The sequence below is a fragment of the Centruroides vittatus genome, unplaced genomic scaffold (assembly GCF_030686945.1).
Source record: "Centruroides vittatus isolate TY-2023 unplaced genomic scaffold, ASM3068694v2 contig_918, whole genome shotgun sequence".
Taxonomy (NCBI): Eukaryota; Metazoa; Arthropoda; class Arachnida; order Scorpiones; family Buthidae; genus Centruroides; species Centruroides vittatus.
This window is the reverse complement of record NW_027122605.1, coordinates 434,561-459,890: the sequence shown is the minus strand read 5'-3', so window position 1 is coordinate 459,890 and position 25,330 is coordinate 434,561. Positions and strand designations below refer to the sequence as shown.

The 25,330-nt window shown below is 25.9% G+C and overlaps 1 protein-coding gene across 1 annotated transcript in view; it reads left to right on the top strand.

The window, feature by feature from the left end:
* Positions 1-541: 541 nt before the first annotated feature.
* pkaap (A-kinase anchoring protein pkaap) overlaps positions 542-25,330 on the top strand; it is a 50,893-nt gene continuing 26,104 nt past the window's right edge. Inside the window, exons 1-4 of the mRNA XM_067281395.1 lie at positions 542-726; positions 16,164-16,313; positions 17,363-18,106; positions 21,710-21,808. Coding sequence (XP_067137496.1) covers positions 702-726; positions 16,164-16,313; positions 17,363-18,106; positions 21,710-21,808 — 1,018 coding nt within the window. The 5' untranslated portion in view covers positions 542-701. The remainder of the gene's footprint in view (positions 727-16,163; positions 16,314-17,362; positions 18,107-21,709; positions 21,809-25,330) is intronic.

The window sequence follows — 25,330 nt, the reverse complement described above, 5'->3', positions numbered from 1 at the left end:
TCGGACGTTCAGCGCCGCTTTCCTGTAAGCCTAGAAGTTGGACAATGGTGTTTGGAAAGTCAGTGGAATCATGCTCGACATTCCAAACGCTATTGTCAAACTTCTAGACTGACAGGAAAGCGGCGCTGAACGTCCGACGTACACGTTTTTGGGTTTAAAACTTCGGCCTCAACCTCGCTACCAATTTCATTTTGTTAAACTTCGATAGAAATCGAACCCATATTGTGTAGTCGTTATGTGTTTTTTCCATTCAAAAGAATCTAATTAAATTGTTATTGATTTTTATATTTATAAAAACATTTAAATGCAATTATTTTTTCTAAATTTGTTTAGTTAAATTCTGTATTATTAGAATTTTTAACTCACGATATTAATGTATTACAAGAAAAAATTTTATCAGTTGAGAAATTTTTAACGTATAAAAATTAAAATAATTTAAAATTATGTGCAGATAATTAATTTATACGTATATGTTTAACATTTAAAAAAAAAAGTTTTTTTACTTTTGAAATTAACAAATAAACACGGTAATAAACAAATTTCCAAAATGGCTGCCGTCAGGTACGGAGGCGGAGTTGCGACGAAATGACATTGAATGATCTCTTGGTTAAATTTCATTAAAGTTTTTTAATTATGGAATCTCTTGGTATTCTAAGGAAGTATCACATCGTAATGTATTTTAAAAGAAATTAGAAAGAGACATGCCTCTCTTCAAAAGAAAATCAGGTTTGTTTTTATTTTTAGGCTTAATATATGAAGAAAAATAGAACAATATATTTCATTTAAAAATTGATGTCACAGTACGTAACATAATTAAACAAGAAAACTTTTTCTACTCAATAAAATACGACGTATAATTTACATGCAATGAAACTAGAAAATCTTCCCACAAAAGTTCTCACGCTGACAAAAAAATTTCAAATGAAGGTTAATATTTTTATTAAAATGACATTAAATTAATTGTTTTTTGTCTTAAGAAATTTTAATAAGATTGAGAAAATTATCAAGCACTTGTTATATATTTTTTTTTATTTTTAAATTTGACAAATAATTGACTCGCTTTAGATCAATAGATCAGTCACTTTATATATGTATAATAGTCATAAGCAGCAATACATTGTGTTTGTACATTATTATTAATTATTAAAATGTTTAAAACTGCTAATAATAATGTACTGAATCAAGTTTTCTAAGAGCTTTAAGTTTACAAGAATTTATTGCAGTTTATTTCTGATCTAAGATAGACAATTTGATTACGTAGAGATAACAATTTATTGTAGAGTAAAAACAATTTATGTAACTTTTAAATAAAATCATTACAAGTGGAAAATTTCAAAAATTTTTTGTTTCTAATATAATGATTACTCATGAAATGTTTTAATAATGATAGCTTATAAATATTTTCATGTTTTTGTTGTTTATATTTCAAAAAAGTTTATGGATATGACATATAGTAGAACAATTTTATATTTTTGAAAACAAAAAATAATAAATATCTATTGAATTGCATCGATATATTATTTATAAGATTTTCTTATTAATTTCATAATTTATTAAACTCGTTGAAACAAATTGCATATTCAATACTTATGATTGGGTAAAGTGTATAGCAGTTGATTATTACAAGTGCTTTATAAATTCTATTTATATTAAAAAAAATAATAAAGTAAAAAGGCATCTTTTATGGTTTATCTAATCAAAAAACTAAAAATTTGTAATTATTTTTTATATAAACAAAGTTATTAAATTTAAATGCCTAAATTAACTGCAATTAAATTTACATTAAGCATTTAAATTTTGCTATTTCTATACATTTTAAATATACTAAAAACATTTTTGCTTTTAATAACTTTTATCAAGTTATACAAATTAGAAAATTTCTTTGTGAATATTTTTGAATCTGCATTATCTAATTAAGTCTTTCCAGTAAAGATGAATTAGTTTATTGTAATTGTGTAATTTCAGTCGTTTTTTCACGAAAACATTAAAGAACATTGTTTAAATGTTTACTATGTACATTAAGTAATGAAAAATACAGAACTTATTGTTACATGCTTATGAATTGCATTAGGTCATTTAATTCAAATTAATAACAATAAAGCTTACTTTCCTGATGATTGAGAAATAAGATGATGATTCTTTGATACGGCGTTCCAATGTAGTGTTCATTACTTGTTTTAATTTTTCAATTTAAACCATGAAATACGAAATAAAAATTCAGATTAATTATTATAAATAATTAATAAAATAAAAAAGTAATTACTACTTTAGATTTATTCCAGAATAAATGTTTAGTTTGTCTTACTCCAGCTTCGGCTTAAATCTTAAATGTGGTTTGCTAGTCAATAATTACTATTTAATCAAAAATAATTTAACTCCTAGTAATCAGAAACCAAATTTAAATTACTTTCCAAACTGTTAGTTATTATTTGTTTGATTAAATATTAGATAGTTATTTCAGATTCATATAATGATGACTGATCACAAATCAAGAAATACTGTTTCCCTACTGAGCAGAGAGACAACTCATACTTTTGGATGAGGCTAATTAAAAAAAATTAATTAAACTATTAATTAATTAAAAATAAAATATTTTAATTTAAAAAAATATTTGAAACTATCAGATTAATGTAATTGTCAAGTAAACAAATTCAACATACAACTTTAGTGTGAATTATTTCAATGTTTTTGAAACAAGTTTTAAAACATGATATCATGTTCTGCATATGTTTGTTCACCATTTCTTGTTTTGCAATGAACATGTATAATTAAAATTTAGAGAATACTATTTAATATACCATTTTTTGATATTTTAAGATATTTTTAATTTTAGTTTTATAATTTAGTTTTCAAATAGAATTATAGTATAAATTTAGAGAAAATTGGATAAAAGAAATTAGACATTATTCTGAATGCACACATAATAATGATAAAATATATTGTGTCAGAAATCTTCCTTTTCCATTTATAAACAAACTTAAGCATTTAGTTGTTTAAAAGAAAGAAAGACAGTTTGCTTCTTAAGATAACTAAAAATTTTTTAATTTTCAAAGGTGTCAACTCTTCTTAAGCATTAGTTTAATCTTACAAGAAATGCTTCTAGGACAGCTTTTTGAACATCTGTATTTTCAGAATCAAATAACACAATTGGAAAAATAATTTTTTTAAAAGTATTTTTCAAAATTATACTTATTATAGAATTTTACAAAATACTGAGACTAATAAAACTTGCCAAAAATTCATTTGTGTATTTCTAATAATCTAGCTAGTTTGTTGAATCAATTTATTAACTACATTACTAAAATCTATTTTATGTAAAGATTAATAACAGAATAAAAGAGCATACAGATCAGAAGCACAACTTCAAAAGCAAAAACTAGCCATTTGCTAATGATATGAGCATGGAAAGATGATGCAATTGTATACTGAGAAAAATCAGCTATAATACAAAACTGCAGAACAAATTTCCCCTTAAGGATTTTAAAGCAAATTTACATACTGTATATAGGATTGCTGAAATCACTAAATTTATAAATTCAATGATGAAAAAGAGTTACATGATTGTTGGAAGCCGATTTTAAGCAAAATAGATTTTAGTAAGGTAGTAAGCTGGTTCAGAAAACTAGCTAGATTATTAGAAATGCACATCTTAGTATTTGCTAAATACAATAAAACATGCACTCAGCAGAGAGATATAACAATCTTACTACACACCTAATGTTTGCAGAGAAAAATTTTTTATTAAATGCTTTTGCAAACATTTTCAATGTAATTTTATGGGCCACCTTCAGACTTGGAATTCAAAATATAAAATGCTATGAAAATAGAACATTTGAAGCCCTGAACCTGCTCAATCATATTTTTACTTCTTCTGGTTACAATAGTACTACAATAGTAATAGAGCAGACCTTCTACCTGGCAATAAATGTCAGGCTTCCGGTGCTCCACTTTATTTTCAGACGTTCTCTGTTTCGCTCAATGCTTTACAGAGAGTTGGATACACTATATACACTAGCCGCTACATTTTTTTTTTTTTACCGACATATATTCCTATTTTGTTACATTCAGCATATTACATTTTATATATTTAAATTACATATTATTGAAACAATTAATATAATATGTAGATTTTTTATAGTTCCATGTTGGCTGTTTTGTACTTTTTGTACAAACATTATAAATAAAAATAAATACAAATACAAAATGTAAAATATATGTGGAGTTTTTTTTTTTTTTTTAAAGTTAATGATAGTATTAAAGAGTCTACATATGTTTTATGTTTTATTTAAAAGTACTTGAGATATTTTAATTAAGGTTTCAGAGATAACTGCTATGTTTGCTTGTCGTATATTGGCACTTCCTATTATCATCGTATTTTCATATTACCACTATAGTATTGAAACGTTTCTTTACCTGTACTAGTGTCACTGTCACTGTCACTGAGTAGGTACCTCCACAATTTAACACTTTAATTTGTAGAACTTTCACTTATAACACAAAAAGTATCACTTTCTTGTAGTACTTTCACGTATAGTTTCTTAAATCACTGTACAACCATTCCTCTTGCTCCTCCGTCGTATTTCCCTATTATTTGTAGCACTTGTAGTACTTCCAAAATTATTTTGTTTTTCATGATATCATCTCATTCATACCACTTATTTCATTATCACTTCCTTTTCGTTTTGTGGGTAAAATTAGATACACTTGTAGTACTATTGCCTGTTGTTTCTGTTAGTTGTACTATTGTTACTAGCACTGTCGTATTTCCACATTTCATTACTTCTTCGTGATGGTATATGGGACGATTATATTCTGGTTTTATAACATATTCTTATAAAGTTTATAAAGTATGTATAAAGAGTGACGTTATTGATAAGACTACTCTTTTTTATTGGCCAAGTATAACCTTCTTTATTGCTTATTGTTCGTAGCTCGTTTCTAACTTCTTCTGGTTGTTGGCACACTTTCTGTGAGGCTATTCCTTCAATACAATGCATTATGTTGAAAATGGAGTTCATGAGTTTTAACATTGAAACCAGCCAAGTGGTATCACTGAGGAATCCACCAACTTGCAGAAAGATGGTTCAAGACCATAGCTAACAGTCCTCTTATTTTGAGGAATGATCATGTCTTTGTGTTTTAGTATCAATAAAATTTTGTATCTTGTGTTTGTGTCTGGAAACTTTTGAATCAACCTGGTAAATATAAATAACTAGGACATTGTGTGATTTTGCCATATCACAATAGAATTGAGATGGAGCTAGAAAGAAAGAAGTGATCCCTGCACCTGTTAGGCATAGAAGAGGCAATTCTTGTACCTTATGGACATGCAGGTAAACTTTGCCCTTACTGCCACAAGAGAGGCTGTCATTATACTTGCCAGCCACGGGAGAGAGAATCCTTGCACTTGCTGACATGAGAGGCGATCCAAGAACAAAACAATCACCATCAATTGCTTTGTTTTTGTGTTTTATTCATTTTTTTGTGTATTTTCTGTTAGGTGCATGCAATGCTATTTTTATTTTTGACCCCTAGACCTAAATTCCATTAGGCACGCTCAGTCTCATCAGAGAGCCAAGAACATTATCACTTTAATGCTTCTGCATATTGAAAACAAACTCATGGACTCCTATTTTTTACGTTTAAATGGACCCTCATTACATTTTTGGATTTCTGATCACAATTAATAGAAAATGGTAAAGTTTTATCAAAATTGGCTCATTAAATTTTGAGATTAAATTAAATTCCATAAGCTCATTGAAAGTGTGATAGCAACCTTTCACTAGCAGTGTTTCATGTGGAACATTGCTTTATTGCATGCTTTTATGCTACGAGCTTATATTTTGAAATCAAAGTGATGGACCTCCTTTTGTTTATTGCATTTTTGGATTTATAATTACAATTAATGGAAAATGGCAAAGTTTAATCAAAATCTAAGAAATTTTGAGAACAAACACAATTCTGTAAGTCACATAGAAGAGACTTTGCTAATGCTTCACCTCAATAATGTAAATAATTTTAAAATGCTGTATTTGATATAGTTTGTGTTAAAATTAAATATCTAATTAATTTAAAATCAAATAAAATATAAAGTTGTGTTAAAAAGTAATATTACAAATTTTTTTTTAAAAATAATATATGATTTCTTTAAGTTTTTGACAAGCATTTTAGTGATAAAAGCTTTTTTACAAAGTAGTTGTGATAGAGGGATTCCCACTAAATGCAGGTAAAACCAGTTCCATACATGTCAATTTAATTACTGAAATAATTTCTTTTTCTTCTTCATCTCTGTCATCATTATGTAATTGTGAAACATTATTCTAGAAATCTTATAAAAAAAACAAAATTTTCACTATTCTATTTAATATATAGTATTGAATATTTTACTAACATTAATTTGTTATAATTAAACATAACTCAAAATTATATAAAATTTGTTTTAACCTAATAAAAATAGTTTAAAAAAAATGAAAAGAACTGGAAAATTAAGTAGAGTTTGGATAAGTGAAAATGCATTATATATAAATTATGAATTGTTAATTTTAATTTAAACTGGTTCTAATATATGGCATACTGTAATTACAAATCAATAAAATTTTTAGCTTTGTAACTCTGTTTATTTCTAAGTGCTATTTATTAGAATTATTTGAGATTTTTTTTCTTGTATTGATGTTCATAATATTATTTTTCTTCAATTTAATGATTTGCAAAATTTGTTGATATATATATATAAATTTTTTATTACTAGTTTTAATTCAAAATAATTTTAATTAAAGTAATTATTTTAGCTACATTAACATTATTAAAAAGTTGTACAATAATTGAATTCTTAAATTGAAGTAGGATTAAATTAATCAGAACTTAATGCTATTTTTTGCCATCATCTTTATAAATACTAATGAAAATTTTATTTAAAGACACTAAAAAAATCCATAACTTAGTAATTTGCATTTTAAATTTAATTCCACATTTAATGTAGGAGTCTGTAATCTTACAAGTCAACACTCAAACTTTTTGGCATTCTTAATGCAAATTCATCAGGATTTCATATGCCAAAAAAATATAGATTCTATAAGCAAGGCTGGAAAATGTGTAAATTCGGAGATAGTGAAAATATTTCAGCATAAAAACATAAGCTTTGTTGATATATATATATATATATTCATTATGCTAAATAAAATAAAATCTCCTTAAAATTGATTATTTGGATATCATATAATTTTACTTTCAGCATTGACAGAATATTCAATATTTTTGGCAAAATTACTTTTTCTTACATCTTATAAATAATAATCAAGTAGTGAAAGCAATGAAAGAATACAATTAAAAAGTTTGAAAAAGTGCTTTATTCTAATAGTCAATATCTGAATGTAAGTTTTATTTAAAGGTTGTTCAATTACTAGATTAAAATATGAAATATAATATCTGTACAAACAGGAACCAGTTTTATTTATTCATGGAAGAATACTTTTCTTTGAAAACCATTGGCTTCATTTTCAGTTCATCCATAGAAGAAATGTTGCATAGTTTTAAAATTTAATTTTATTGAATTAGAATATTAATTTGTGTACAATTTAAATAAAAATAATTATTTAAATTAGATATTTGAGACACTCAACATCAAAAAGATTATAAATAAGAAGCAACTCTCTGTCTATTGATATTAATGAATTTACTAAACATATGTTAAAACAAACTTAAAAGTGCTTTTAGCTGTTTTCATATCTTACCTCAAGCCAAGAATTTGAAAATCAAACAATATGTTATAATTGCAAAGCAGTTGGAATTGAATAAATGTGTATTGTATCAGAATTTATTTTATTGTAAACAAACAACACTCCGAAAAGAAAAGAAAACCCCACTGTTTTGTTACTATTTTATTTTAACTGTATTTTTTTTTAAGATTAAGTAAACATCAATGTTCTTTTTCTATTTTTATTCTATTTTATTTATTTTTTACTTTTGATTTTGTTCAAATTTGTAATCAAATCTGAAAATTTGATTTATTTGATTCCAACTACTTTGGATTTGTAATGTTTGATTTTCAGATTCTTCACCTGAAAATGACAGACATGAAAACTGTCAAAAATATTTGTAAAGTTTTGAAATTGTTTTGACATATATACAGTAAACTCATTAACATCAATAGACAGTATTTCTTCTTTTACATAATTTACATAGTTATTTACAAATATTTACTGCATTTATGGATGGCTTTAAATTTTTGTTCTTGTCAATAATTTTTTAAAGTCTAAAAATTACTTTGAAACATTTTAATAAAAAAATTAACATTTTAATGTTATAAATATAATTATTTTTATTTTGAAGTGTTTTACATTAATTTAAACATTTTTTCTAAGTAAATGGCTATTGCACTTTTATTTTTACAGTGCCACTATAACTGAATCTGTTTAAAGCTAATAAAATAAAACCTGGGTAAACAGGAATTGCATGGCACTGAATTCTTTTTCTGTTTTGGCTGTTTCCATTTTAAACAGGTTTTATAGTTTTTTTTTTTTTTTTTTAAATCTTTAAACTATACCAGATAAATATCACACAATTACATTTACTTTTTTATAGTAAAATCATTTTAATATACTTTTACTTTGAATTAAATCTAGTAATAAAATTTTTTATTACTAGTTTTAATTCAAAATAATTTTAATTAAAGTTGGGATTATTTGGATGCAAAAATTAAGAATTACTCAATTGTAATAAGTTCTCATTGTTTCCAAGAACTTGTACTAAGTATTTGAATACTACGCAAGTATGATTCCTGAGTTCATATGATAGTTTTTTTTACAGATCTTATAAAATAGAGTTATAAATTACACTATGGATTACAGCTGTTAAATATATTTTACATGCATACATAAAAATTACATTATATCTCTAAAATTATAATTACCTACATATTGTGGGTGACAACTGTATGATTAAAAGAATAAAACTAGTAAAAAGTAAAAAAAATATAAAATTAAATAATGAATTATAAACTTAAAATAGTATTAAAAATAAAATGGTTTTGCTTGCAAAATGTAAAATTAAGAAAAAAAATTATGGTAAAAAAATATAACTTAAAAAAGGTGAAATGATTAAAATAATAATAAAAAATCTTTAAAAAAACACAAGTTAAAATATGTCACTGTACTAGCATTATCTAATGAGATAGTTATATAGTACAGTGTATAATTTGAAACAAGGGGGGAGAGAGGAAGTGCATTTTAAAATGGACTCTCCTTATTTTTGCAGTAATGATTGTCAGATCTCAGTAACATCATCAGTATTTAAATTCATTCTATTTTCTGTTGCAGTTTTAATAATTTCCAGGTATTCAAAAAGTTTGATGCTGTTGAGTAAGATCTTGTAACTTGTACGATCGCAGTGTGTGGCAACCGCTGAGTTGGAATACTGGTGCCTCCCTACATATAAACAGGTTAGGTTTCTGAGGTCTTGTTGTAAGTTGAAAACTAACCTAGAATGAACATTTATACACAGAATAACCACTTTTTGTTAGTGTTTGATCCCTCAATATACTTAATAGAATACATTATGTTTATCCATTTGCTACTGCTTAGTAGTGGGTGTTTCAAAAGCAGTTTGTTTTTTTAACCTATCACACTTAGTTTAATAATGTCCACTTTAGTTTCCATGGTAAAAGAACATTTTCAAGGAAACCAAAATTAAAAAATCCCGAGTCTTATGAGTACATTTTGTGGACCTTTTCGTCAAATATGTGGTTTGTCAACATCTTGCCTGACTCATATTTATGAGATTTCTGGTTTGAATTGATGATTGAAATTTTTCAAATCAATGCAATTTTACATAAAATAATTGTAAATCATGTGAGTAATACATTTTGTGTTTATTTTCTATTAAAAATGTGCATTTTCTCTTCTTTGAAAATTTATTTTCAGAATTGCTGTCTGTTAAAAATAAATTTAAAGTTTTCTACATTTGGGAGGGAATATATGAATATTATAAATAAATTGACATTTTAAGCTATTAAGTTAAATTCAAAAATTCATTAATTATAACTAACTCCCAATATCACATTAAATTGTTGTGCATGACAGTAAAAAATCATCTTTCAGTGTGACTTCTGTGATTCTAACTGTTTCTATCATAAGTTCACAGTCAAATCTGCAAAGTATAGCAATTATCAATTATACTGATAATTTCTGTAATAATTTAATTCTGTTAGAATTCATATTAGCTCAGCTTAAAGCTTTTCCCAATTGAACAATATTCTCTACTGTGATTAGAAATGTTATTTTACTGTAAAGGAAAATACTGTGTATTTTATGAATATACAGCATTTTTTTTTTCTTTTCTCTATAATGATGATGCAGTAAATTAAATTTTAATTTTGATCAGTAAGCATCAGTGCAGATGAGAGTAGAGTTTGCCAGATTTAGTGTGTTTTTGGTATTTTAGTGCCTAAATTTATTTAACATAAAATTCTCTTATAAAGTGTACATAGTGTTGCAAATTACACTTTTAAAATAAACAAAGCATTCTTCTTACAAAATTGTATTTTAGAATTAGTTTAGTTTTGCTTTGTATTAGTTAGACCATTTTTGACTAGGAATATTCAGGTTCTGATTGATTTTTAGATTTTGATGTTTAACATATACTGTTGAAATATGCAATAAAATCACTTAAAGTTTGTACTAGAGGAAACTAATAATGTTTTTCTGTTTTAACATTGTCTAACTTTTTAGAAATAACCTATTTTTAGTCCAACAATGTTAAATTAGGAAGAGGATATTTTTTAAAAACACTCATTAAAACAATAAATCTCTCTACAACAATATTTTTTCTTGTTCTGTAAATATCATCCTATGGAGAAATTTAACTAAATTCTCTTTTCTTAGCTAATAAAACAAGCAAACAGTAAAAATAAAGTTATAATGAAGGGTTTTCAACTGCCTTAAGCAGCCATCTTCAGTTAACCAATACAAAAGAACATAGAATTATAAAAATAAGCACGTGGAGTTCTAAACGTACGAAAATTAAATGAAATTCGAATGCGCTCACGCACATCGTCGGTAACACGCTTACACGCTAAAAATGGCGTTTTTTATGATGTTCCGTCGGTAACACGCTTACATGCTGAAAACTGCGTTTTTTTTATGATGTTCCGTCTCTTTAACACAATGCTAGTTATTTTAGGTTATCCAGGAAAGATTTCCAAGCTGTCGTCAACGTGTCCGCATCTCTATGGTTAATGCAGTTTGTGGTTAAATGAGCTCTGTATATTTCCATTTTCTCAATGTGTTTAACAGCTAGTCTTGATCTTGCGGCTCTCACAATCGAGGCTTTATCCCAAAATACCGTTATCCCTTGTTCCACGTGCTTATTTTTATAATTCTATGTTCTTTTGTATTGGTTAACTGAAGATGGCTGCTTAAGGTAGTTGAAAACGTTTTTACAAATAGAATATTGCTGGAACGTAGAAAAAGGTTGTTATTTATCGGATAAATAATTCCAGTAAGCTTTGTTTATTTATAATGAAGGGGTATGTTCCAACAGTCAAGGCTGCTGGTGACTTTTTCTAAGCACCTCGTTATCTGCATAAGTTTAAGTGTTGATTGCTTCTGACTAACTCAAATTGTTCAAAAAGTTTATATTTATTTTAACTAATATCATTAGAGGTAATAATAATATCAGTAAAAATGCAACGTTTGCCACCAAAGTGGAGAAGACCACCAATGAATTGTTCTAAACCGGAAGCCAAAAGAAATGACCCAACCTTGTCAAACTCCAGGCTAATAATGGATTAATAACTTAACTTTGGAAAAAAACTCTCATGAAGACTTTACAGAGGACGTGAATCCTAACCTGAATTTGTCACAACTTAGCACTCATAGTCTTTCAGGTGAGTCAACCAACTTCGTTCCTACTTTACTTAATAATCCAGACAATCCACCAGACACCTTTACAACAGTCCTATAGAACAAAATTTCCAACTTGATTAACACTTCTAATGATAAACTTTTTAGCCAAACAATTATTATAAAAGAAGATCTTGACCTTATACATGAAAACATCTGAGAAACTAAAGAACAGCAGAAAAAAATGGAAGAACAAATAAATAACCTAAAACAACAGATCGACAAATTACAAGTAGAAAAGGACTGCATTCAATTTAGAATGGACTCTTTAATTAATGATCATCACTGCAATAATATAATTATATATAATTATCTCAATTCTAAAACTATTTCTAGACCAGAAATTCATAATTTCATCACTACCTCATTAAACTTGCAAAATATAGCTGAAGAAGACATCTTGGAAATAGTCCAATTAACTAAACCACCAAACTCAACTATAAGACTAACCCTTGGCAATAATTATATTTGTGATTGCATTTTTTATATCTTTATACAGAAGAAACAACAGAATTTGCTAGAAGAATGGAAAAATTTATTTCCCCTTTTGCCATATTTACTAAACTTCTATCTGCTAGGCATTGATCAACTTTTCCATAATTCAACTGATGGCATTGAAATAAACAACAGAATCTTTCACTACGTATTATTTGCAGATGATCTAGTAATACTAGCACCCACCAAAATTCCATTACAAAGAAAAATTAACCAGCTAAATCTTTATTTTAAATCAATTCACTTAGTAATAAATCTGACTAAAACCAACATTATTATTTTTTGCAATAATAGCAAAATATCTGAAAAATAAACTAAAATATACCATGACAATACTCTACTACAAACAGTCAATGAAATAAACTATCTGGGTGTTGTCTTTGATTGGAACATAATCTTCAAAGCTCAAATCTCAAGAATTAACATCAAAGTAAAGCAGGCTATCGACAACCTTTTATTTCTATGTTCAACCCTGAAAACCTCTAATTTTAAATATTCACATGAAACTATATAATTCTATAATTAACCCAATCATTTACTATGCAAGCCCTATCTGGAGTCTGGATTACTTATATAAACTTGAGACCTTTCATATCTATTTTCTACAAAAATTATTTCATTTAGAAAGAACAATTTCCAGTTATGCTCTCTGACATGAAACAAATTGTATCTGGTCTTTTCCTCTGCTGTTAAAACCTATAATTAAATTTTACTATAGACACAAATTCAAAGTGACAATAATATAACTTTCCTACATTAAGAAATAATCAAGCAGAGCAAAAACGTAAATTACAAGCAGCTATGGCAATACAAATTATGTAAAGTTCTGAATTCATTTGGTGTATCAGAACTATTATTTAAAGATATCATTTAGGACTAGAAATATGGTTATACTCTTCTATTAAACTTTGCCATATCTCAATCTATAAATAAAGATCAACTTTCTTTAAACTATAGTAATTATCATCCCTGGTACACCAAATTATTCGAAATTCCATCTTACCAGCGATACATGTGGCAACCAATTGATTTGAACGTGAAATGACTGATAATCCAGTTATGCCTTAACAAATACTCTCTCTTTGTTAATAATACCTACATAAACTTTTCAAATAACCATTGTTTCTTATGTCAATCTGAAGATTTTTCAGCATTCCACCTAAAAAACTGTCAAGAACTTAAAACTTTGCGTGAACGATATGATATTATATGAATATGTAACTGTAGTTCACCTCTTAAACTCAAAATAAATTTAAACTTTCTCAATAAAAGGGATCTATATAAAATGTATAATTACTTTGTTAAAATCACGGAAAAAATTTTAAAAAAATTAAATAAATGTTATTATGTAAATGTTTTGCTGTACACGTAGATATTATTACAATTTTAGTCTCTGTAATCCAAAAATTATTGGTAGACCAATCTCACAGCAATATCATTGGCAAATTGATTTTATTTAGAATTACATCATATGCATTTCGGTTGGTCTAATGTATTTCAACCCCTCTTCAGTGCTAAACCAAAAAAGTTTTTTTAGAACACGACATCAATGTATAACAACAAGAAGTTTAAAAAAGGAAAGAACTTACAATATACGTTGGTGAAAATTACAACAATATTTATATGGGTGAAAACAATTTTAATCTGTGTGTATAAGTGTTGTTTGCAATTTTTATTTAAATTAGCCATATATCAATAAGATGTATACAACAAAAAAATTGTAATTTTAGGATACCAATCAATGTGAGGAAGGTTTGCCCTCCCACCCATATAAATATTGTTGTAATTTTTACCAACGTATATTGTAAGTTCTTTCCTTTTTTAAACTTGTTGTTGTTATACATTGATGTTGTGTTCTAAAAAAACTTTTTTGGTTTAGCACTGAAGAGGGGTTGGAATACATTAGACCAATCCGAAATGCATATGATGTAATTTAAATAAAATCAATTTGCCAATGATATTGCTGTGAGATTGGTCTACCAATAATTTTTGGATTACAGAGACTAAAATTGTAATAATATCTAAATGTTATTAATAGTAAATAAAAACTATTATAAAACTTCAATGACCTAATACAGTATCTTTTACTTATTATGTTCAAGTCTATAAGATATAAGGCAAAATGACTGTATGGTTTTCTTACATTATGATTGTTTGTTATTAATATAATATTTTTGTAAACTAAAATTGTTAATTAATTTCGTTTTTATGTATCACCCCCTGTAACAGGGAAATCTGTCCCTTTTGCTAATAAACTTGAATATTAGAATAATTGGAAAATAAAGTTATAATGTAAAAATAATAAAATCATAAAGCATAAAATAATTAATTATTTGGGTTTTAAAAACAAACTTTAAATTTACTTTTAACAGACAGCAATTACAAAAACAGATTTTTAAAGAAGAGAAAATACACATTTTTAATATAAAATAAATAAATAAAATGTAAAACCCCATGTAATATACAAATATTTTATGTAAAAATTGCATTGATTTGGAAAAAAAATTCACTCATTGAGATGTGTGCCAACAATCTCATAAATATAAGTAAGAGATGGTGCTGCTGAATCTTTGATGAAAAGTTCTACAAAATTTACTCATAAGTCACTTAGAATTTTTTAACTTAGATTTCTTGAAAACATTTGAGAATTCAGTTAAGATTTATATCAAGGGGGCTTACATATACTAAAAATATTACTGAAATATTTGAAGACTACATTATAACCTCTCCTTGTTAAAGTTACCCAAAGAATCCAAAATACCCAAACTATCAAATCCCTGAGTAGTCTTGATTTTCAGATCTTTATACCCTGTTCACACCGAACATTTCGATCCAGATTGTGACCAAGGTCGGCGGCTATGCCTTGGTGCAACCTCCCGCGACCATTTCAATCTCAACCGAAATGAGGTTCAATCGTGATCAACTCGAGAGTTCTTGAAACTAGATCCAGTCATAAGAGAGATCTCATAATTCCCACATGCACGAGAAAATACAAGATGGCTGCGGAACACTTGTCGGACTATCGACAGAGAAATAAAAAAGATACTGTATTTGGAGAGACGATGATATCTGTCTATTATTAGATATATGGCAAGAAAAAGTACTGTATTTATTTCTAATCAAAACTTCCATTTTGTTTGTTGGTGTTTGTGACTTACTGCATAGTTATGTCAGTTTTATCATTGCGTGTAATAGCCAGATTCTTCTCAAGTGGACTGCCTGTGCAAACAGCACGACATTTGACTGGCGACAGTCACAATCCAGATTGTAGGTAAATCGAGATTGAAGTGAGTCATGGATTGTGTGTGAACGTAGTATTGCTATATTTAAATTTTATTTTAGCATTGTAAATATCTAACTTATAAATTTGATTTTAATAACAATTGAATCAAAGAATTTTTCAAAGTAATTCCATTAATATATAAATTGTTTTCTTTTTATACATAAAAGTATAAAATATTACTTGTTACTTGTTGCTTGATTACTTGTTGCTTTTGCAATTTATAATTATAAAAAGCATTTATTGTATTAATTTTCTAATGGTACCTATTTTTTTCATAATTTATTAATAGGTTATGTTTTTACATTTTTGGTGATGAGATTAGATATTTCACATTAAACCTGAAAAATTATTTTATATATATATGTACTGTACTGTACTGTACATTACAGTATGCTACTAAAATAATTTGAAAAATTATTTTTTATAATAAAAGAATGCCTGATTTTCTGTAAATAAAAGTTAAAAAGAAATTTTTTTTTTCATTTTAGAAGTTTCCTCAAAAATAATTTCCCCATCTCTTTGGGAAAATGATGCAAATTCAGCATCGTCTAGGCTTCCAAATGGAACTGTGTATTCACAAACAAATTCTGATTCGTCACTATTACAGGAACAGATAACAAAGCCTTTCTTATCTGAAGGTAATGAAATATTTTAAGTTATCTTTTTTAAATGATTATATATAAATATATATACACTAGTTGCAGGGTTGCAGAATATTTTCAGGAACCAAAATTTTTCCAAAAATTATTGTACACAAAATAAAACATAAATAAAACAATAATTTATGATCCAATTAATACTTATTACTGTGTAGTTTGAAAAATTCAAATTAAATTTTAAAAATAACTAAGTATACTTGCCATATACTTTGCTATGTAACATTAAACTGATAAACTAATGTATTAAAAGCATTCTTTTAATTTTTTAAATTAAAAGAATGTTTTAATTTAAGCACATCACCATCATCATCATTATGTAATTTCAAAATCACACGGGAGCTTGATATCCATTCTTACATGAAAACAGATGATTATTCAGAAATCAGAATTTCAAGAAACTTATAAGTGTAATCAATGGAAAGAGGGTTCAACTATTAAGAATTGGCAAAAAATGTTTCCGATTGTTCAGCTTTACATGAATAAATTATGTTGTCGATTTTACAAGATTTTTCTGTAAAATTTAAAATGCCAGTAATTTTTGCAAGACAATGTGTGCATTTACATTAATTTGATATTTTATTTGTGATTAAACAAAATAAAATTAGAATTGTAATAATAAATCTAATTTTCTTTATTTTGATCTTCAAAGTCATACCTTGTCCTATATGCAAGATTGTCTTATATGCGAGTAAATACGGTATATTAGGTTATAAATAAAATTTGATTATTAAATTATATATATAAACTCCAAAGCTTGCTGTATTAATGCTAATCCAAATAATCTCCGTAATTAATTGGGCTACCAAATTACTTAATAACTAATTATTGATAGTAGCAAAAAATAGCCTGATTAATTACAGTGATTGCTTGGATTTGGATCAAGTATTAAATTATATTTGTTACACTATATATAACTTAAATAATGATAAATTAAGATTTTTATTTTTATAATATATGTGATATTTTCACTTTTTGTTTTTTGAAATAAACTATTATTAGAATGTAAAATTTATGAAAATTTGTTTTAGCTGAAGAAAATTTTAATTCTGGCTCTCCAATGAAAACAAAGTCACGTTTATCCAAAACATTGCATGAAGTTCTTCATGATCATGGAGCACTTGCTTATTTCATTCAGTTTATGGAAGCACACAATGCTAAACATTTTGTTAAATTTTGGATAGAAGCAGAAAGTTTCCTTGTATCAGCAAGGACACGTTTAAAAGATCAGATTGAACATGATAAGTGTGCCTTGACAGAAAAAGTTTCTGGTTCTGTGTTACATCCTGAGGGTAGAGATTCAGATAAATCAAAAGGCTTCCTGGCAAGCCAACATCATAATGAAACAAATGAAGAAGGTACTTTTACAGTTTTTAGTGAAGATACCAGTTTCAAAGATAAACAGTTAAAGTCATTTTTAAATAATTTTGAAAAAGATAAAACTTCACACTCATTAACTAAACAAACTGTATCAGAAGTAAAAACTTCCAGTGAAAATAATCATCCACTCAGGGTACCATTAGAAAATGTAAATAATGATGATAAAACATATGATGCACAAACTGAATTGAAAAAGTATGACAGTACTGTAAATAATGTAAATAATAAAATTGTCCCTAGTGTGAATGAAAAACTACCATCAGAAAGTGAAGATAAACAAAAATTTCATAATTCTAGTGAAAATAATGACTCGAATATGGAAGGTATTCTTCAATCTTGTAGGAAGGAAATGAAAGCTGCAGATGCCAATATAGATATGGTACCTATAGAAAGAAGTAAGTTTTTTCTTTTAGTATAACATTTAAATACATTTTTTATGGCTAATAAATATTTTCTTATAATAATAATTTTATTCATAATTTTCTAATGAGTTTCCAATATATTGGTAGTTGAAGTGCAGAAATTCAATATTATAAAAGTTTAGATGTACAGTACTCCTCCACACTCCTCTGTATATACTCATGGGTGGATGGTACTTGTTCAAGCTGTGTAAGAAATATATGGGCCAGCACCAACACCTATGAATAATATGACACTGGTCAATTAGCCCTACTAATGCCTTTGAAATTTCCTGACTTCCTGATGGCTCTATTTGCCCCCTATATATGCTATATATAAGTTTTGTAGATTTAACTTATTTAAGATAATATTTTAACAAATACAATTGCTAACTAAATTAATTTGATTCATATTTGGTTGAAATTAGCAATAATTTATTTTGTATATTTCATGGTGTTTAGAAAGTCAGTGGAATCATGCTCGACATTGTCAAACTTCTAGGCTTACAGGAAGGCGGCACTGAACATCCGTTGTACACATTTTCACGTTGAAAACTTTGGCCTCAACCTTGCTATTTGCTATTTCTAGTTTCATCTTTGTGTAGTATATTATTTCTTATTAAAATCATTTTAAATAAATGATTTTGTAAGAAATGATAGAATATATTATTAAGAAGTAAATATTTTTTCTATTAAATAAAGTTGTTTAATAGAAAAATATTTCAACAACCAAGACACATTTTCATTATTACATCAAAACTTTAAATATAATAAGAAATATTACTCTAACTTTAGACTAATTTTCAGCTTTTGTTTTTTTCTGTGTACTTAAAAGATTTGTGAAATGTAAACATATTAATATGCAGCATTATACTATTTTTTTACATTATACTATATATTACAATTTTACATTATACATTAATTATTTTTAATTAATTAATTTCATTTGATTTCATTATTTTACAAAATAAGATACAGATTAGATTGGGGGTGATCAAATAGTTTTATACATCAAAATAAGAAATAAAATTTTAGATTTGTATTGTTATATAATATTTTTTAAAGTTTTATATATTAATAATTCTTGATTAATACATGTACAAAAATTGCTTTCATTTTCAAAACAAATACTTAATGTTAAAATTTTTTAAACAAACATCAATAAAAATAAATTTAAAATTTTTGAAAATTTTAAATAATCTTTTTCAATGTTGAAATCAATTTCCATTAAAAATTGTATATGTAAGATTAAAACTAAACATTAAAATTGCAAAAAATATGTATAAACTATCATTTTTACATAAATGAAATTTACAGTGACATAGACATTTATTTTAAAATATTATTTTCATTAAAAATTTGGCATATATGTTGTTTCTCATCTATAGCTTCATTATTAAATTATGTGAAATAGAATTACACTAATTTATAATTTTTTGTTTTGTTGACTTTATGAAAAAATACATCTTTCATTCTTGAATTTTAGAAGATAGGAGGAAGAATATTAACATTTTTGAGATTGTATGAAAGACTAAAATAAGATATCCAAATTTTTCAAGATATGAATACAGATAAAGTTTATATCAATAAGTCCATTAAAAAAATTGATAGATAAAAAGAATAAAAATCAATAATAAAAGTTGGAAATACTGACAAAATAACAAAAGTATAAGAAGAATATAATGTATTGAATAGAAAAATGGTTTAAATTAAAACTCTTCTGTGATACTTTTAGACTCTACTTATAAAGATTGGAACCAATAGCAAACATGTTCATTAGTTCCAAGTTTAAAAGTAATGACAAAAAATAGAGAAAAATATTTTAATGTTGAAATGAATTTATAATTAAAACTATTATGCTAAAATTATTAGTGATTTAATAGATGGAAATGAAGTAATTATAAAATTAGAGTTATGAAACAGCATTCAGTAGAATGCTGTTTTATTGTTATTTGATATAAAAAGTTTTTATTTTTTGATTTGTCTTGACTTGGATATTTTATCTTTCTGATAAAACATTTAGATTAAACTTTAAAATAAAAAATATATATATATTTCTCAATTCATAGATTTTAAAATAAAAAATGCAAACATTTGTAAATATTATTTTTAAAATTTAAGACAGCATATACAAATTTGGAATTTTAAGAAGTTTCCATTGTAAATAGAAGAAATATCTGAATCTTCTATATTGATGATAAATTTCTCATGTTAGTGAATATTTCCAGTTATAAATAAAAGAAAAATTATGAATAAAAGCATTTTAATATCTTGATTAATGTAATAATTTATTATTTAAAATATAAAGGAGGAGAATAAACAACAATAACAATAATTTTATGTTATTTTATATAGTTCATAACATATATAGTTCTCTTTCATATGCTATATGATAGAGACAGGAAATTTAATATTCAAAACTTGGAAAATGTGTGAAAAATGTTAAAGTGTGGCATTTTGCTGTCATAAATGTTATAAAAAATAGACAATATTTCTTATTAATTTTAGTAAAAACAAAAATTGTTTTTTGCATAACTAGCTATCCTTTACAACTTTGTAATTTTTTCTCAATTTTCAGAATTTAAATTATGATGTTTTTAGCCTTAGAAATTAAGTTAGAGTTATGAGTTCAGTTATCAGATTCTACACTATTGATGTAATATAAAAATATTTTCTCATTCATAAATATTTGCTTTTAACTTTTTAAGATTTAACTGGATTCTGAAAGGATAAGAATTGTTGAAATATCACACTCAAAATATTAGAGAATTTACCTAAAAACTTTTATCTATGTGACAATGTATAGATAAACTAGGTTCCAGATAATAGGCACCTTATTTACAAAATATCCTTTATTACTGCTTATTCAGGAAACCAAACACTTTATGTAAGAAAAAGAGAAACATTTTTATTCTTGATTAGAACATCATCAGCTTAAACAGTAATAAATGGAATGTGAATGACACTCAAAAACTGAATATAAGATTGAACATCTTTAAAATTGACCATAATAAAAAATTATAGATATGTAGTTTTCAGTAAAAAAAATTCCGATTCCGATTTTTTAAACATTCTAGGAGACTGGAATGTTTAAAAATCGGAATTGAACTAGAAAAATTTATAAAACACGTAAAGAAGACCCTAGAAATGGGTCAAAAACATTTGTGATACATTCTAAGTTTTACCTACACGAGGTTAGTGAAATGTATAAAAGAACCATTTAACATTTCATACAGTATGTTCCAAAACACATAACATTTTTCAAATTCAAATCAAAAGATTTGATTTTGATTTTACCTAAACCTAACAGAGAAAATTTCCAAAAATACTCAATATATTATGAATTTGTTTGAAATTTTCTAATAACTGAATATTTGAGTCATAGTACATTATGAAAGTTAAAATAATGAATCCAAATAAAAAGTGTGAAAAAATTTAACATGTGAGAATTTTTAAAAAAAATGACATTTTTCAATATTTTTATTCTAGTTGTTAATTATTTTAGTTCAATTAGTTAAATGAATATTTATTTAATCATGACAGAATATAATAATAATAATAATAATTTAAAATTTATGTAGAATATTTATATTTTATTAGATATTCAACAAGATGCCATACATATTTATTCTAAGTATATTGCTCAAGATGCTCCTCATCTTATTGATATATCTGTAAATCTCAGGAATGAAATAATTGGTATGATTTTACAATTTTTGAATATTTATATTTATTATATTTTTGTTTTTTAAGAATGATTAGATTTTTTTTTCTGTTGTTGATTCTTGCAGAAGATTAGTTAGTAACTTTTATTTGGTCTTTGTCATATTTGTTACTTCATGGTTGATATTCAGCATAAATGTTTTATAGTTAATTGAAAATATATTTTGATGATTTTGATTTTATTTATCACAATATGATTTATTTTTAAGTGTTGGAAAAATTTATTGCAAGAAAAAATGCTATAAATATTTACTGAAACTTAAATTTAAGATGTACAGAGTAATTCTTTTTTTGCTTTTGTTTAAATTTGCTTTAGAATGTAAAAACTATGAAGAGACATAGAATCAATATGAATAACATGTTTTCTTGTAATATCATTTATAACAGTACATCAAATTTATAAAGTTAATTAATGATTAATATAAATTTTGATCTAAGAGAATGTGTTTCAACACTTACAATAATTAAAAGATTTGCTTGAAGTGACATTTGAACCGATAATTCTGTTTAACATTATCAGTTATGTTCGCCAGTCACTTAATAGTATTAGTTCAGAGTCAATTAACAACTTTCCATAATTCAACAAATCACTTAATGTTAACTGTAATTCTGCAGTATTGATAGTTGATAGTTTGTTATGTAATACACACACACACACTAGTGTTCACCATCCAATTTTTGGCTTATAAAATCTTTTGAAATTGATAATTATCACCAACAATTTTTAAGTGATGGAATATGATGATAAAAAATAGACTAAACCTAATTATTGTACAGTAGAATCCCATACAATGTGCAAATAAAGCAAGCAACAACCCTCAAATTTTGTCAATCAGAGGTATACGTTTTTTTTCAGCTTATAGGCCAAGGTTTAAACTTTCATAAATCGTGTGATAATGCAGGTTTCAATAACACGATTTCCTATAATGTGTAACAAATCCCCTGCATTGTACAGGGCTCTACTGTAATGTTACAATTTTTAAATTTGTCTAATGAAACTTTCTTTTCATAACTGAAGTCTATATGTATTTTGTGTAAAAGGAAGTATAATATAGAAATTATAGTAGTGTAATGTTAAACATCAAAAGAAAAGTTCATAAAAAAGAAGTTAAAACATGAGTATTTTCATTTTTAATATGTAAGGATCCTTCAGGTTACAACAAATTTCTACAGGAATTGTTTTAGAATAGAACAATTTGATGATTTAAAAAAATCTTCAACTTACATCTGGCTATGCATAAATAGTTGATTAAAATATAAAAGGAGGGGGAGTAAAAATTTCAAGAAAAATGCAGATGTAATCTATGGACAAAATAATTGCAATAATAACCATAAAAACAATTTATACATAAAAATGAAGTTATTTACAACAAAAAATAATCAGTTAAATTATTTATGAATAATACTTAAACAAAACTAATATTCTTCTATGTTTACATAATAACTCTTGGATGTCTTCTGTTTTGAAGTTTAATGACGATACAAAAATATTACATTTTTGAGTCCATCCTTTCATCCAATTTCACACCAACCACAGAAGTAACAGTCATAGTAGCTCAAAGAAAAACTTCATTTAAAAGACAATTAATAGCAGAAAAAAATCTTTTACAAAGTTAAAACAATATCAGACATCAGCCTTTCATTATAGGATCTGAACCTTTACATTAAAAACAAAAGTGTAATTTTCTCACCATACAATCAAATCTTTGGCTTTTATAATTAGTCTGGCCCTCTAAAAAAAAAAATAAATAATAATAATAATAATAATACTCTTCTAGTTTCTAGGAACCAGAAATAGTGTTTTCCTGTTTGAAAATGAAATTATGGTAATTATTTTGCATCCATCTGCAAGAAAACTTATAAATCGTCATCATCATCATAATACATCTAATACAGATCATTAAGAATTTTTTGGATGTTTGGCATTATTCTACTGTGAAATCTATTTTATAGTTCCTTTTTTCAATCATAAAGTTATCTTTCATCATTCAGTGAAAACAAATGAGTGTTTCATTAAAAATTTGAATGTAATAGAATTATAACCAGGAAGATAAATATGTTTTATTTTAATAAAAAAAATCTTTTCATAACTATTAAATTTGTCCTCAAAGTTTTCATAATAAAATTGAAGAACAAGAACATGAGATGTTTTATGGTTAACAAAATTTATACAACTGTTAATTAAAGAAACTAAAATTTTTATTTGTGAAATGTTTTATGGTTAGAATACAAAATTTAAAGCATATTAAAGGATATTCAAAAGTGATGATAATTATTTTATTAGAATAGTTAGACTATATTTAGTAACTATTGAAAATTAAAAATTTAAAAAATACAGAAAATTTAAAATCAGACTAAACTACAAGCATGATTGAATTTTGAATATATTTTTTGTAATCTAGATGATTTCAATTAGTTATGAGTCTGTAGTATGGAGAGAGCTAATTAGTTATGAGTATAGAGTATTAATAGTATTAGTGTAGAGTAGAGGAGTATTAGTATAGAACAGTGGTTCCCAACCGGTGTTCCACGAAACACTGGTGTTCCGTAAGCATCTCCCAAGTGTTCTGCAGATTTAGTCGCAAATCGGAAAGTGTCAATCGTATTCGAGCCGCCGAATATCAAAAAATTAAAATCATAAAATTTTCATAAACTTAAATATATATGTACGACTCGTACTTATGGAGTGTACTACTGTTTCGAATAAGATAAAGGCAATGATAAAAACTGAATGAAATATGTAAAAAACATCAGGCACAAGTTTCCCATTAAAGTTATTTAGGTATATTTTTTCCTGTCTTAGAATTGACGTTAATAATATGAATAGAGATTTTGAATTATAACTGCTCAATTCTAATAAAATAACTGATGACAAGCTTATGTATTTCATATTAACTTAAGTAAGTGTTCCGCTAAAGAAAATTGCTCACAAAAGTGTTCCGCATCCTAGAAAAGGTTGGGAACCACTGGTATAGAGTATGAGTTAATTAGTATGGAGATTCAATTAGTTATGAGTATGGAGTATGGAGAGAGATGAGAAGAGAGGGAAGAAAATGATAAAGAAAAGATATAAAAATACTAAAAAGTACTTTTATAACTTTTCTTTATCATCATGTACTTTTTATGAATCTTTTCTATTTCTCTCTCTCTTTTTTACTTTCTTGGCTCTGTTATACATAACAGACGGAAAGTGTGGCAATCAGTCAAAAAATCTGGGAGGTTTTCTGTATGTATGGATGTTTTTGTGTGTGTATGTGGCACAATTTGTTCACTTTCTTTGAAGCTTAATGCCTGTGCTTTTAGTTGAAAATTTCTGAAACTTTCCAGAGAGTTTGTTTTTTTAAGGGAATTGATGCTATTAAATTTTGGTGATTATAGGATGATGGGGTGGGGAGATGAAGGGGGTTGTGTGTATCTCCAGTAGGGTCAGACTTGATGATTTTTTTTCATTACTAGCATTTACAATTTTTTATGAAATTCATCTCTACTCTTAAAATT